The 15,208-nt window shown below is 55.5% G+C and overlaps 2 protein-coding genes across 3 annotated transcripts; one reads left to right on the top strand and one right to left on the bottom strand.

Annotated features, from left to right (window-relative positions):
- TMEM101 (transmembrane protein 101) lies at positions 1–7,438 on the top strand. Of its 2 annotated transcripts, none has more exons than XM_061392007.1 (4): positions 1–4,084; positions 4,410–4,590; positions 5,459–5,605; positions 6,386–7,438. In XM_061392007.1, the coding sequence occupies exons 1-4, from the start codon at positions 3,948–3,950 to the stop codon at positions 6,692–6,694; spliced, it is 774 nt and encodes a 257-aa protein (XP_061247991.1). In that variant the 5' UTR covers positions 1–3,947; the 3' UTR covers positions 6,695–7,438. The 2 variants fall into 2 exon arrangements, with proteins under 2 accessions (XP_061247991.1, XP_061247992.1); XM_061392008.1 differs by having other exon boundaries at positions 4,003–4,092.
- NAGS (N-acetylglutamate synthase) lies at positions 7,414–14,176 on the bottom strand. The gene is made up of 7 exons (XM_061392006.1): positions 13,618–14,176; positions 12,769–13,043; positions 12,441–12,654; positions 11,959–12,139; positions 10,961–11,132; positions 10,682–10,864; positions 7,414–9,015 (listed from the first exon to the last, which is right to left on the bottom strand). Exons 1-7 carry the CDS (start codon positions 14,041–14,043, stop codon positions 8,862–8,864), a joined length of 1,605 nt encoding a protein of 534 aa, XP_061247990.1. The 5' UTR covers positions 14,044–14,176; the 3' UTR covers positions 7,414–8,861.
- Between the last annotated feature and the right edge of the window lie 1,032 nt (positions 14,177–15,208).

The following is a 15,208-nucleotide window of genomic DNA, read 5'->3' as shown; positions in this document are numbered from 1 at the left end:
GGATGGGAGGGTCAGGAGGCTGGGATCTCAGGCTGAAATAGCTTTGGCTATTTTCCTAGCTGTTAATTGCTAGGTAAGCAGGTAAGATCTTGAGAGATGGAGGGAAGGTGTCCTTGAGACCACATTGGGGACCTGGCATATGGTGAGGTCCTGAGTCGTGTCTGCATTTATTTTTCTCTCCTAGCATCACCACGCTTCCCAATATCTTGGATGGAGGAGAGTAACACAAGCTCTCAGCATCCATGACTGCCTGGTGCCATCCTCACTCCATCTCATCATGGGGCAAGGGTGGAGCAGGTGTGGCCATGGCCACAGTGGGGCATCAGCTTTGCTTAGGGTCTGGCGGCAGGTGGCCAGCACCATGAAACTGCCCAGCTTTGGGCATTGTGTGGGCAGGGGAGGCCTCCACCTGCTTAGACCCTTTCCAGGTTCCCTGATAGTTTGGCTGTCAGAGCTGAGCCACAGTGGTCTCGGCCACTCAGCAGGTGGCTCCTTCCAGGGCCTGTGTGGACTGCGGGTGCTGCTGCTGTCTCCCAGTATCCTGTGGGACTTGGCTGGTGGAGCCCTGGGGGGCCTAGGTGTTCTGGAGCAGCTGTATCTCAGCCACACCAGCTGGCCTCCCTGCGCCCCGACTTTTCCATCACTCCGTGCTCTCTACTCTGTCTAGACCTCTTACAACCTGCTTGCAAGCCTGGACCCCTGCAGCCTGTGGAGCCTGGGAACCTGGGGCAGCCAGACCTGAGCCACAACCCAGCTGAGCTGGGCACCGCTGGGGTTGGGAGCCTCTTCCACCTGTGCTGGCAGAGCTGGCTGGGAACCAGCACAGCAAGTCAGGGGTGCAGCCCTGGCCCCCATGCCAGCCTGGAAGTGCTCCCTGGCTGGGACTGACATTAGTCAGCTGGAGGCCGAGACCTTTGTACCCCCGTGAGCACTGGGCCTCGTCTCTATTGTAGGCAACCGACTGCAGCATCTCAAGTTCAAAATATGACAGGCATCTGGATAGCAGGCATGATGCTGTTGCTGCCTCAAACCCCTGGGTATGTGACTGGCCTGCAACAGGCCGTTAGGAACTTGGATGACCTGATGGCACTTGTGTGTAGCCAGCCTGGGTTACTTGACTTGTAGCCTGGGCAGCTGGTGGGGTGGTGCTGAGCAGTGTGGATTCCCAGCTGGGCTGGTCACTGTGGCTGTGACCGTGGTTATGGTTGAGTGCAAGTGCAGGCGAGGCCCTGGGGGAACCAGAGAGCAGGGGAGCCCTCGAGAGGCAGCTGGGGGAGGGAGAGAAGATGGAGCTGTGATAAAGGAAAAGGGATGGTCCTTAGAGGTCTTTGGGGCTCCATTGTCTGCCCAGGCAGGGTGGAGTAGTGGGAGGGGAGAAATGGCTGTGTTCAACTCTCAGGGCCTAGGACTGACCACCCCTCCCTCACCTATTTTCCCCTGATCTAGCACAATGCTCTCATCTTTCCCAGCCCTGGGAAGAGCAGTCTGGCCCCTAGTCCTCAACACCTCTTTGTGAAAGAGGGAACTAAAAGGTAGAAAGACCAGAGGGAACTGGGGTGGGACGGGTACAGTCAGAGTTGCTCAGTCGTGTCCGACTGTTTGCAACCCCATGGACTGTAGCCCACTAGGCTTCTCTATCCATGGAATGCTCCAGGCAAGAATACAGGAGTGGGTTGCCATTCCTTTCTCCAGGGGATCTTCCTGACCCAGGGATCGAACCCAGGCCTCCTACATTGCAGGCAGATTCCTAACCATCTGAGAGCCACCAGGGAAGCCCTATAAGGAAAGCATTCATCTTTGTCTCCTTTCTCTTGCTCACACATGTTCCTGGCCTCTGCTGCTGGGGACTTGATCAGAAGCTGGTTGCTAAAGTTATGATGGAGGTAGGGTGGGTAATGGTGGTGTTCCCATGGGCACAAGCCAGGCAGGCTTCTAGAACTATTTTGTGGACATACACTGATCCCAGTTCTCAGCACTTTGCTCCTTCCTGATGGCTGTGCATTTTGTCTTATTTGAATCGGGGATAGCTGAGGAGATTGGAAAAAGAAAAACAGTTGGAAAGTTGATACTGTAGTATGTGCCTGTATTGTGTGTGTGTGTGTGTGTGTGTGTGCGCACGCGCGCGCGCGCACACGTGTGCCTGTATTTTGGTAAAAACTTGTCTCATGTGGTGGTAGAGGGTAGGAAGGGTAGGCAAAATAACCTTTAACCCATTCTTTTTCTCATTCCCTTTGACTGAAGTTTTCCCACCCTCACCCTCAACTCCCCACCCCAGCAATCACACAATCTTATTCCCTAGTTTTTTACCTGGATATGTCCCTTTCTCACATTCTTTCTGATACACCCAGACTTTAATCATAGTGACTTTGTAAAAAAAAAGATATGAAAAGTGTTTTGTTGTCCAGCTTTCACTGGCTGATTGGGAATTTTAAATTCCTGTCTTCAGAAATGCTACTTTAACATAAGCTCCCTCTCCCTTCCCCAGGGAAGAAACACACCTCCTGAATTAAAGGACCTTACAAAAATGCTTACAGAGTCTTCAATATTAGAAGATGAATTTGTATGTTGCAGGGTGGTAGAGGGGGTGCAGGAAGATAGGTGGGGGTGGCCGTGTGGTGACAATCCCAGAGTGCCTCGAACTTTTGCTCATTTGTTCAACAAACAGTTACTGAGACATGACATAGTGGCAACACGTTTTGTTCATTTACTTATCTATTTGGCACACATTTCCTGAATGCATCCCATCTACCTGGCCCTGTTGATATAATAGGCAGAAACCAGACATTGTCCTTGCCCTCATGGAGCTCACAATCTAGTGTTAATCTAGTCATCAATAGACAAATCACAAATATACAATTGCTAATGTACTAAGTGGGAGAAGGCAATGGCACCCCACTCCAGTACTGTTGCCTGGAAAATCCCATGGATCGAGGAGCCTGGTGGGCTGCAGTCTATGGGGTCGCTAAGAGTCAGACACGACTGAGTGACTTCACTTTCACTTTCCACTTTCTTGCATTGGAGAAGGAAATGGCAACCCACTCCAGTGTTCTTGCCTGGAGAATCCCATAGACAGAGAAGCCTGGTAGGCTGCAGTCCATGGGATCGCACAGAGTCGGACACGACTGAAGCGACTTGGCAGGCAGCAATGTACTAAGTGAGTCAAGGGAGAGGTGCCTGATGGTTATGAGAACAAAATAGAGGATCTGAGAACAAACAAGGCCAAAGAAAAAGGGGGAGACCAGTCCGAAGCCTGATGCAGCTTAACTGACAAAAAATGGTAGATTGGGCTAGAGTCGGAGCGCTAGAGCTGGAGGAACGGACTGCTTGAGATGACCCGTATGTCCTCGTCAGGTCTTTCTTCTCTCGGGGGACAGAAGAAAGGCAAACCAAGACCAAAGTTCTCTACAAGTGGCTCTGAGGAGACCCTCTTACTCTAAAGTTAAAACAGAAGCAGAGGGATTTCGTGTGTGTGATTTCCTCTCTGTGTGTGTGTGTGTTGTGTACACCATTCACCGAAGCCCTACTATGTGCTAGGACCAACACTGTCAACATTTAAACTTCACAACCCTGTGACGTCGATGTCATTCCAGTTTCCCAGATGAATCTTGGGAAGTATAGGAGATATATTGAAAGTCACAGAGTTGCGTTAGAATTGGAGCCCAGGTTCAGCTGTATTCAAAGGCTAGTTCGCTTACTGTTCCTTCCTCTACTCTAGTTTTCAATTTTGCACCTATAAGAACTCTTGAGCCTCCCTGGGCAGAAAGAATAACGGAACTCTGCAGCTACAATACTTTCTTCAGTCCAGAACTAGAGAGTGAGAGCTTTGTTTCCCGACGGAAGCGGGGAGGAAAGAAAAACCCCCGCGAAACCCGGAAGTTGCGCGTCGCATCCTCGCGCCGGCCTCCCTGGCCGCCGGGTGAGGCTGCGGCGGACTGCCCTTTCTCAAGATGGCGTCGAAGATGGGTTCGCGACGGTGGATGTTGCAGCTGATCATGCAGTTGGGTTCTGTGTTGCTCACACGCTGCCCCTTCTGGGGCTGCTTCAGCCAGCTCATGCTGTATGCTGAGAGGGCCGAGGCGCGCCGGTGAGCGGGTCCGTGCGGTCGCCGAATGTGGTGGGGGCGGTCCGGCCCGTCCCAGGAATGGGGGTGCGGTGAGGTGGGGAAGAAGTTGTGGCCTAGAAGTTGGGACCCTTGGATTGGGAGGAACTGGGACCTCGGACTTGTTAGGGACTCTGGTCTGGAGTATGGTGGGCATCGAGCTTAGTGCGGGGGTTCTAGCCATGAGAGGGGGCTCAGGTTTGCAGAAGCAATGGAGCTTGCGGGAACCCGAGGAGTCTCAAGACTCTTCTTCCCGCTTCATCCTGTGCTTCAACTCTGTCCTCGTTCCTTCCCCCTTCCCTACTCGCAGGAAGCCCGACATCCCAGTACCCTACCTGTACTTCGACATGGGGGCGGCCGTGCTGTGCGCTAGCTTCATGTCCTTTGGAGTGAAGCGGCGCTGGTTCGCGCTGGGGGCCGCACTCCAGCTTGCCATTAGCACCTATGCCGCCTACGTCGGGGGCTACGTCCACTACGGGGACTGGCTGAAGGTGAGCACCTCGCCCCTAGGTGGGACTTGGCTGTAGTGGCGGGGGAGCCGGTGCCTGGGACGGCTGGACAAACTAGCCAGGAGCACAGTGCGAAGCCTGGGAAGGTTGAACCCCCTTGATTTGTGGCGGTTATTACAGACCACAAGAATGGAAGGACCTTAGAGACCAGCAAACCTCCCCCTCAGGGTGCAGAAATTGAGGTTCAGAGATGGGAAACAGACTTTCCCAAAATTACACTGCAGTTAGCATTACAGGTGGGACCAGAAACCAGGTCACCTGGTTCCCAGAACTCTACATCATTAGTTTAGTTATCAGAGCCAGGGAGAAAGGAACCTTAGAGAGAACCTAGTCCACCTATCAGATTTTATGAAATTTATCTAATCCGAGGGCAGCATTTAATCCTGTAGATTCCAGGACCTGTACCAGGTACTACAGGCTTGGAGATAAGCCTGGACCAAGGCATTACCCGCAAGGAATGGACTGGCAGTCAATTAGGGGAGGCAGGTGTGAGAATAGCTACTGGACAGTGAGATCATTGGTTAGTTTGGGGAACAAAGTATACTCTATGGCAGAAAGAATATTGAACTTTGAATGTGCAGACCTGGGGATGGGGAGAGGGGCAACGCTTGATATCTGGGTTCTGCCACTTTCTGTAGGACCTTGGACAAGTTTATTAACCCCTCTGGGCCTCAATTTCCACTTCTGATAAAAAGAATTATCTTTCTCTGCTCTACCTGCTCGTGGTAATGGTAAAGAGGGTTCATCAAATGAACCGGGATGTGTAGAGATGGGCAGTTCTGCACTCCGGGCAGCCAGGAGAAGTGCAATGGCTTCAGTTTCTGATTGGGGTCCCCTCGCCTTGGCCTAGGTCCGTATGTACTCACGCACAGTTGCCATCATTGGTGGCTTTCTTGTGCTGGCCAGCGGTGCTGGGGAGCTGTACCGTCGGAAACCCCGCAGCCGTTCCCTCCAGTCCACCGGCCAGGTCTTCCTGGGCGTCTACCTCGTCTGTGTGGTAGGTTGGGGGATTGTCAACTGGAGGTGCTTCACTGGGAGTGAGCTGTGAACCGATGCCTGGTGCCTGGCAGAACCCAGGGAGGTGGACAGAACGAGGCTTGCATGTAGTTCCTGAGGGCTTGACTCCCAGCAGTTGCCCTCTCCAGCTTCTGGGCCTTGGGAGCCTTTCAAGTGCCTGAGACCTGGCTGAGAGTCCCTTCTTCCAACATTATTGCACCAGGGAGAGAAGAGGGTGAATTGACCATTCAGTCCCAAGCCTGAGAGCCAGGAGGACAAGAGGGACTGGGCCTCTCATGGCTTCACCCCCCAGAGGACTGAGAGAGGGGACAAAGGAGAGGTTTGGTAGAGTTCAGGTCCCACCTGGGGCTTTGCCACTTAGAGCTGATGGGGCTGCCTGGGGGAGCCGGTTATATCCTCCCTGGTGCTGGGAGTGGGGCCAGTGTGGAAGGGAATGTCAACGGGCCTCAAGTCACTTAGCTTCATCTTAGATACAGAGCACCATCTCCCATGTGAAGAGCTCTGTATTCAGAGGTGAGAGCCCCAGCCTGACTGTGGACCCTCTTTCCTTCTGAGCTCCCAGGGTCAGGATAGACAGAGACCCTGGCCTCACGGAGCTCCTTTGTCTGATGGGAGACACAGGTCTTATTTTCAGAAAGTCCCAAGTCTGAGAGGGGAGTCCAAAGCCCACCTGGTAGGGGCTGGCTTGCATCTCAGGGGTGGCCTTCCCAGAATAGGCTTCTCAGCTTATTCAGAGCCTCAGAGGATGGTGTGTCTCTAGGCCTACTCACTGCAGCACAGCAAGGAGGACCGGCTGGCGTATCTGAACCATCTCCCGGGCGGGGAGCTGATGGTCCAGCTCTTCTTCGTGCTCTATGGCGTCCTGGCCCTGGCCTTCCTGTCGGGCTACTACGTGACCCTGGCTGCCCAGATCTTGGCTGTCCTGCTGCCCCCGGTTATGCTGCTCATTGACGGCAATGTGGCCTACTGGCACAACACGCGACGCGTTGAGTTCTGGAACCAGATGAAGCTCCTTGGAGAGAGTGTGGGCATCTTTGGGGCCGCTGTCATCCTGGCCACTGACGGCTGAGTTGCGCAGCACGAGTCTGAGAATGGGTGCAGGGAGCCACTAAAGGCCACCCTCCGTTCCTCCTTGCTGGCCCAGTTATGTTTATTTATGCATTTTGGTCTGTTTGATCCTTTGCGTTATGTGCATGTGTGTGTGTGTATGTTGGCAAGAGGCAGGTCTCTTCCCCAGTTCCTGGGCTCAGGCCTTGGTGGGGTGGGAGCCCTGATGACTCTGCCCTACGGGTTTATTTTTCCTGTTTGTTCTGAGGAGAGCTGAGGCCACCTGTTCTCCTGGGTCTCCTGTCCCAGGAAATGGAGTAAGGCAGGGCTATGGGGGCAGGGGTTGAGGGTGGGGGACACTGAGAGTGGGAGACAGGGAGGAAGACCAGGAACTGGAAGTGAGCCAGTGTGAAAGATCCTTCTTTGAGCCTGGCAGATGCAGCTAGGCTCTGCAGTGCTTTTCTGAGACTGAAACCAAGTGTGTGTATTGACACATGGATCAGGCCCAGGTGGAGTAGAGGGGCTGGGCACTACTCAAGTCGTGGGCTCTCAGGGTGTGCCAGGAGCAGACACAGCACTAGCTGTCACCCACCTCTAGGGCAGAGCAGGCCCCAGTCTACTCTGGAGTGTGCAGGGGTGGGGCAGGCAGTGGCCAGCTTCCTGCCTCTGGCCTTCTGTTTCCAGCTCCGTGGTTGGCCTGTTGTGGGTGAGTGCCCGCCCAAACACCAGACCACACAGTCCTCCAAAATTAAACATTTTATATAGACGTTTGGCTTTGCTTCTCTGTTCTCCCCACGGGGCACTTTGCTATTGGCTGGGATTGATCTTGGGTTTCTTGAAAGCCCATACCCGGGTAAGGCCCACCTTGACCCACCCATGACCTTGCCCCTGTCCTGAGAATCCCCACTGTCCTTGGGCTCTCTTTTCAAGTCTGCAAATGCTCCCTGCAGTACACGCTTTGACCTTTCACTCACTCCCTCTCATGGCTTGTCTTTTCCTCCCCATTTGGTGCTAGCTCTTTTGAGAGAAATCTTTGGCGAGGGCAACTAGAAGGAGAGGACTGATTAAGGGTCCACTCTGAGGCCGAGGAATTTTCATTTCACAGATGAGGAGATGGAGGCTCAGAGAAGGTTGAGCTACTAGCCTGAAACCACAGATCTGGATTCCAGGCCCGGTCTGTCTAAAGCCCACACCCAGCTGTGTGCTCGACGCCACCGCTCTCTTCAGGGAAGACAGGCTGCTCTAGGGGAGTTGGTCTCTCAACAGCCCCTGGTCCCCTCCCTACACATCCACACACCTCCTGACAGAAAGTAGCCTCAGCAGCCAGTGTGGAGCCTGGCACATCGTAGGGGTCAGAAATGCCGAATGCAACCTCAGGCTTTGGACTTTGGCCTGTCTGAGATGTCCCACTTCTGCAAAGATGGAGACACAACCTCCAGGGGGGCCAAGGGGAAGACCTCCGAGTCTGGGCTTGGCTCTGAGCCCTGCCTGGCAAGGGAGGTGGGGCTGCTGTCAGTCCGGTTTGTGGAATGGAAGATGTTTCCTAACTGAGGAGTAGGGTAGCCCCTCAGTGGGCTGCTGACAGTTGGCTGAGGGAGGTGGTGGCAGCATTCATCTCGGGGCCTGGGCCTCGAGATTCTCTTCTCTTCCTCTAGGAGACCCCTGGTTCCCCAGCCCGCAAGATGTTGCTCCCAGAGGGTCAGTGCTAATTTCAAGTGTGAGCTGACTTTCAGACAAGTACTTGCATTTTAATCAAGGCCTCCTGAGATGTTTTAAGACCTGAAGGAATTAAAATGAATGGTGGAATATAAGGCAGATGTGGGTGATATTTTGGGCAAGGAAGCCTCAAAACAGCACAGTGGTCAAAGACACTGGCCCACCCTCAGCCTTGAGTAGAGCCCTTAAAGGCAAGCCCTCCTCCCTCCAAATTCCTAGACTGAAAATTCAGAGCCATCTGGTTGTGGCTTTGGAGCAAGTAGGGGGTCTTGGGCAGGCCCTTTTCCTTCCTGTGCTTGTCCTCCCTTGGGTACCCTTCTCTGGGCAGGGTAGAGTAACAGCTGCTGCTTCCTCTGCAGTTCACTCAGCCAGCATGTCTGGTCCGGCCTGTGGCTGCCTTGGGGTCTCCTCCAGCAGGCACGGCCTTTAGTCCACACTGGCTGTCCCAGGGCCTGAAGGGCTGGTAGAGAGGGTCAGCTGCCTGGGTCAGAAGCTGGCTTGCAAAAGGAGTCCGGTAGCCCCTTGGCATGGTTGACCAGCTCATAAGAGTCCCGGATATCGGCCAGACCAAACCAGAAGAAGATCCACTGCTTGTTGGAGAAGCTGCCATCACTGTGTTTGAAGTACCTGGTGGGGGTGGGAGATAGGTTTTAGGCAAGGCCAGGGCTCACTACCGGAGAAGGCAATGGCACCCCACTCCAGTATTCTTGCTTGGAAAATCCCATGGATGGAGGAGCCTGGAAGGCTGCAGTCCATGGGGTCGCTGAGGGTCGGACATGACTGAGTGACTTCACTTTCACTTTTCACTTTCATGCATTGGAGAAGGAAATGGCAACCCACTCCAGTGTGATTGCCTTGAGAATCCCAGGGACGGGGGAGCCTGGTGGGCTGCCGTCTATGGGGTCGCACAGAGTCGGACACAACTGAAGCGACTTAGCAGCAGCAGCAGGGCTCACTACTCACTGGTTCATTTATTGAGAACCTACTACTGGCACACCACATTTTGTGTTTCACTAAGGTGGCGCTAGTGGTAAAGAACCCGCCTGCAAGTGCAGGAGACATAAGAGACCTGGGTTCAATCCCTGGGTATGGAGGATACCCTGGAGGAGGGTATGGCAGCCCACTCCAGTACTCTTGCCTGGAGAATTCCTAAGGACAGAGGAGCCTGGCAGGCTACCGTCCATAGGGTTACAAACAGTCAGACATGACTGAAGCAACTTAGCACATTGTGCTTTGCAGATACTGTGTTTTTTACAAGTTGAAGGTTTTCAGAAACCCTGTGTGGAGCAAGTCTTAGCAGTGTCATTTTTCCAACAGACGTTTTCTCACTTCATGTCTCTTTGTTGCATTTTGGTAATTCTTGAAATATTTCAAATCCTCCACCAGCAAAAAGATGACTGCTCACTGAAGGCTCAAGTGATGGTTAGCAGTTTTTAGTAATAAAACTATTTTAAATTTGAGGTATGTACATTGTTTTTTTAGATATAATGCTATTTCACACTTAACAGGCTACAATATAGTGTAAACATTCATATATACCAGGAAACCAAAAAATTCATGTGGTTTGCTTCATTGCAATATTCACTTTATAGTGGAGGTCTGGAACCAAACTGGTAATATCTCTGGGGTATGCTTGTATGTGCTGTACACTCTGCTAGAACCTGAGGTTTGTAATCTGATTTTATTCTCATAGCACCAGCCAATAGCCTGGTGTTATGCTATTTTCACAGAGGAGCAGCTAAGGCTCAGAGAAGTTAGCTAACTAGCCAGAGTCACACAGCTAGGAGGGTTAGAGTGAGGCTGCCTTTTCCTCTCTCCACACTGCCTTGGCTGTGCAGCCTGGGGAAGGGTTCTTGTTCTGTTCTTGGTGCCCACAGAGCAGAGTAGTAGGGGAATGAGGGGATAGATAGCTGCAGAAGGAAAGAGAGGAGGGGGTGTCCCACTGGAGATGCAATGGGGTCAGAGCTTGGCAACTGGGCCTGGACTAAAATGGTAAGAGGCTGAATTTCTCCAGACCCTGGGAGAGGCAGGCTGTGTGCCCGGTGCAGACTGTCTTCAAGGCATCTACCTTAACAGGACAAAGCAGAGTTAAGTGTGCTCTGCCTCTAGGGAAATCTCAGGCTCCATGTGTGGTCTGCTCCCTGGGGAATGTGGGGCCACACTGATGTGCGGGCCATCTCTCATGGGGGAAGGGTGGCTAATGAAAGAAGGGGCAGCCCAGCCTTCCAGGCTGGTGGATCCCCGGCATGGCTGGTGAGAGCTGGAGAGGGGAGCCAGGAAGGGCAGAACCTACCAGGGATTGATGGGGTTGGTGACCCGGGAGCGCCAGAAAAGTGTCTTCAGGTCCCGCCGCAGGCACTCCCACAGCATCTGGCCGGAGCCTTGGCCCTGGCGGCTGGAGCTCACCACAAACTTGTCTAGATACGGGGTCCCCCCCAGTACCGGCTCCGTGGTCAGAATGGCGGCCGCGTTGTACCTGGCGCAGCGGGGGAGAGGCAGGCTGGGACCTCTTCTTGACCCAAAGCTCTCCGGCTTGTCCCGTGGCCCCTGCCCTCTGGGGCCTCAGGCTCACCCCTCAGAGAAGTAGACAGAGTGCAGCCTCGGGCGCAACGAGGCCAAGTAGTCGTCCCGGAGCTTTTTGCCGAAGCTGGCGTTGACCAGATTCACGAGGCGGCCCTGGTCCAGGCTGTCCAGGCAGCGCACTCGCAGCGTCCGCTCGCAGGTCTTGAACAGCGTCCCCGAACCTGGGGGTGGGATGAAGGAGGAGCAGTTCGCTCAGCCCGAGATCCAGGTCCCCTCCACTCCTACGTTTGCGCAGCCTGGTGGAGGTTCCAGACAGGAAGGTGGCTGGTGGGACAATTACCTTCTTTGGGAGCTCTCCACAATGAGATGCTTCCTATGGTCTGCATAGACTTGTCTGTGCTTTTCACTCAGGGAGATGCTTTTCCTAGGCAGTTCGTCCCTGGAGTTCCCCCCTCACCTGTGGTTCCACCTACTTCCCCTAGTCCCGCCCATCCCTGCCCACCCGGCTCCTGGCCCCGCCCACCTCTCCTCTGCGGTGTGTGTACTTAGTCGCTTAGTCGTGTCGGACTCTTTGTGACCCCTTGGAGGTAGCCCGCCAGGCTCCTCTGTCCATTGGGATTCTCCTGGCAAGAATACTGGAATGGGTTGCCATGCCCTCTCCAGGGGATCTTCCGAACCCAGATCTCCCGCATTGCAGACGGATTCTTTACCATCTGAGCCACCAGAGAAGCCCGAGAATATTGGAGTGGGTAGCTTATCCCTTGTGCAGGGTATCTTCCCGATCCAGGAATCGAACCGGGGTTTCCTGCCTTGCAGGCGGATTATTTACCAACTGAGCTACCCATTCCACTTGGGTCCCCTGGGTCTGTGGTTCCTCCCACACAGCCAAGTCCCGCCCACCTGCCTAGTTCCACCCAAGTTCCAGCCCAGGCCGGTCCACCTCCTTGCAAACCTCCCCCAGGTTTGGCAAGGGCAGGAAGCCTTTTCTGTGGCTTCTCCTGCCCCCCGCCCCCCCAAACTCCGGCGCGCCCCTGCCCTCGCCCTCACCCCTGTTGCTGAAGAGCTCCGTGAGCAACATGCTGGCAGCGGTGATGACGGCGGAGGAATGATGGGGCAGGCGACTGAGTACGTCCACGATGAGCCGAATCCGCTGGCGTTCTTTAGTGCTCACCCAGTCCGCATTGGTCACCAGGTCCAGGTCGGCGGGCAGATTGATGTTACTCAGGACCTGTGTCCCGGACTAGGGGGTGAGCCTCCGACCTGCAGCCGCACCAGGACTGCGTCCCCGCCCTACGGACCTCTCCTCACTTAACCCCTTTTCCCTTACTTCTTCCCGGAGTCCTCCACCAGGGAGAGCTCAGATCTAAACACCGTAGGCTGAATCCCTCCCTGACACTCCATTCCCGACCCATGCGGCTTCGAAGAGACTGACTCTGCGACCCATAAGGGAGGCGTGCAGGGGCCGCAAGAGAGATGCTCAGCGGAGGTGCGGAGGCACGGGGACTGGAACCCGAAAGGAAGAGACACACCTTGTGACTGCCGTCGTGCAGGCCGCCTGTGGTGTTGAGGAAGATGATTTTGGTGGGCCGCAGCGCCTTAGCCAGAGACGCGGTCACCTCCAGCGAGTCCAGGAGCACCGAGCGGCGCGCGGCGGTCTCCCCAATGGGACACAGGATGGGGATGCTTCCGGACTCCAGGCACCACTGGAGCAGATCGGTCTCCACGGAGACGATGCCACCATAGCTGTGGGCCAGACGCGGGGCTCAAGGAGATCGCCTCCGGGCCCCGCAGGGCTGGGGCTGCGCAGGCGGAGTGGCGTGATCCGAGGACGCCGGGACAGGCAGGGTCGGCACTCACCTGGCGTGAGGGGCTGGCTCAGCAGCGCTCAGCACAGACCCGCCGCCAAAAAAAGGCACGGCAGCTGCCGCATTGTGTCGCAGGGCGTCCACCAGCACCTTGCATCTCTGGGCGAGCTGTGCCTTGGCTTCCCAGAAGGAAAGACAGCCCGAGGGCGCCGTGGGAGCAGGCAGCCCCAAGACCACCAACGGCTTCATGTCCATGCGCTGCAGGAAGGCCAGGGCGAAGGCCAGGCTGGATACGGCCTTCGGGCACTTCACCACCTCCTCATCCACCTGCGGAGAAGTGGGTGTTCAGGGGGCAAGACGCCCACCCTGACTCCTTCCTCACCTGCTCGTTCCTCCAGCCTGGTCCTCAGGGTCCCCTCTGGGGGATCCCCATCCTGGCCAGGAGTTATCAGACCCCATTTCTGGTCACCTGCGCCCACCTGCTCTGCCCTTTGCCCTGTTGGGTCTTACCATCATCCTCTTATCTCACACTAGCGTTCCTCGCTCGGCTCCTCCCTGCGACCTTGGACTCTAGGACACCTTAGGGGGAGGGGTGACAAAGGCAGCTTCTCTCCAGGTTCCCCAATGGCCAACTGAACCCCTAACTGTGCCCAGGGTGGGAGGACTACTCTGGCGCATCATATTCCACGGGCTGGAGACCCCAGACTCCTCACCCGGGCTGGGAGCCAGGCTTTTAGAGGGCCGCGGCCTCTCCCAGTCCCGGGCGCTCGTTAGGGCTCCGTTGATCCCCTTCCTGGTTCCCCTCCCCAATCGACAGCCCGTCCTGCCAGGCCCGGCGACACATTGGCACACAGCCCCCACGCCCGGTCTGTGACCCAGCCCGACGCCGGGCTCGGCTCACCTCGATGACGGCGAAGGGCCTGTCGGCGGAGTGATGGCAGGCCTGGAACTGCGTGAGCCAGTGGCGCGCCTCCCCGGGACTGGCCCCGCACTGGTTCAGGAAGGTCTGGATGTCTCGCTGCACCAGCGAGCGGCCGGCGGGGGGCCCAGGGGAATCGGGGGGAACCGGGGGCGCTGGGGGCGGCGTCCATAACGGCTCCTCCGCTGCAGACGGATGGACGTCGTCCTTGCCTCCCTCGGCCTCCTCTTGGGCTAGCTGAGCCGGCCCCCAAGCCGTGCTGAGCCGGCGTCCCGGGCTGGTACCCCTGGTCGCCTGCCGCCGCGCGCCGCAGCTCAGCCTTCGGGCGCTCCCGGTGCCTCGGGGGCCCCGGAGCCTCCTGCCCGCAGGCGCTGCCCACAGGGCCCAGGCCATCCGCACCGTCGCCATGACAACCAGACCGGATCGCCCCCCCACCAAGTGACCGTCTGTCAGGAGCTCCTGCCTTCAGGGGCCTCTTAACCTGCAGCGGGGCGGGGCTGAGCCGTTCGGGGCGGGGCGACGACGGTTAGGGGGCCGCGGGTCGGGCCACGGGTCAGAGGGCGGCGCTGACAGGATCCCCCGCCCCTTGAGGGGGGTGACGGAATCCACTAGCGAGAGTCACGAGGCCGAGATAAAGGGTGGCTGCGGGTCTAATCTACTGCCAAGGCCGGTTTCAGAAGGGCTCAGGGGCCCCAAAGGTGGCTCTGGCGCTCTCCAGGGTCTTGAACAATCAAGGAGAAGTCTGACTAGGGCAAGAGGGCAGAGCAGCCGCCTGACCAAGGAAGGAGGCTTATGGGGCAAGAGTGAAAGCCCGGAGGTCGGGGAAGCCTCTGCCTCGTTTGAGCTCAAAGAAGATGGAATCACGTGGAGGTTACCAGGGTTTGCCAAACCCCAGCCACTGGGTGCCACCTTGAAGAATTTTGTCTTTGTGGATAAATTTTAAATTTATCCTCAGGATAAATCAGGACTGTAACTAGAAGGCTGATGTCACTTGTTAAGAAAGCCTTACAAATAAACAGGTTAAAAAATATTATAAATTCCAGCTGGATAGTGTTGACTTCTGTTGGAAACAAAGATGGTTAGGAAGTGCCAGGTGGTAGAGATCCCATAGCAAGCTTGAGGCTTCTTCCTTGGTAGAATAGCTGCTGACACGCAGAACACCAGGCCCTGGGCAAACCACTTCACAAATAGTAACTCACTGAAGCCTTACAATGACTCCAGAATGGACACTCTTATTATACCCATTTTATAGATGAGGAGACTGAGGCACAGAAATGTGTGAGGGCCAAGGTCACTCAGTTCATGAGCAGTGGAGGTGGTCTTTGAGGCAAAGCAGTTTTGTTCCTGATTCAAGTTATTAAGCAAGATGTGCAAAGGACTTGAAAACTTTCATAGGATGTGATTCATTATTGCATAATACTGTATACGTGTGCTGCTTAAAAACACCCAGTGCGCAATCAGTGGTACACATCCTGCCCTCGGATACACTATCCTCTGATGGGGTCCCACCCTCTGTCCTTATGGAGGGTGAAACCAACTGCAGAGGGGCGACGAATTGGCTGAGGTCACACAG

The sequence above is a fragment of the Bos javanicus genome, chromosome 19 (genome assembly GCF_032452875.1).
Source record: "Bos javanicus breed banteng chromosome 19, ARS-OSU_banteng_1.0, whole genome shotgun sequence".
NCBI lineage: Eukaryota > Metazoa > Chordata > Mammalia > Artiodactyla > Bovidae > Bos > Bos javanicus.
This window is presented reverse-complemented; position numbering and strand designations above follow the sequence as displayed.

Bases quoted from the DNA above. Each gene is read 5' to 3' on its own strand.
- TMEM101 (XM_061392007.1), top strand. From the start codon at position 3,948: ATGGCGTCGAAGATGGGTTCGCGACGGTGGATGTTGCAGCTGATCATG. The intron at 4,085-4,409 runs GTGAGCGGGTCC...CCCTACTCGCAG, and splicing joins GAGAGGGCCGAGGCGCGCCG to GAAGCCCGACATCCCAGTAC. The intron at 5,606-6,385 runs GTAGGTTGGGGG...GTGTGTCTCTAG, and splicing joins GCGTCTACCTCGTCTGTGTG to GCCTACTCACTGCAGCACAG.
- NAGS (XM_061392006.1), bottom strand. From the start codon at position 14,043: ATGGCGACGGTGCGGATGGCCTGGGCCCTGTGGGCAGCGCCTGCGGGC. The intron at 12,140-12,440 runs GTGTGTCTCTTC...TCCGGGACACAG, and splicing joins TGCACGACGGCAGTCACAAG to GTCCTGAGTAACATCAATCT. The intron at 10,865-10,960 runs GTGAGCCTGAGG...CCGCTGCGCCAG, and splicing joins TCTGTCTACTTCTCTGAGGG to GTACAACGCGGCCGCCATTC.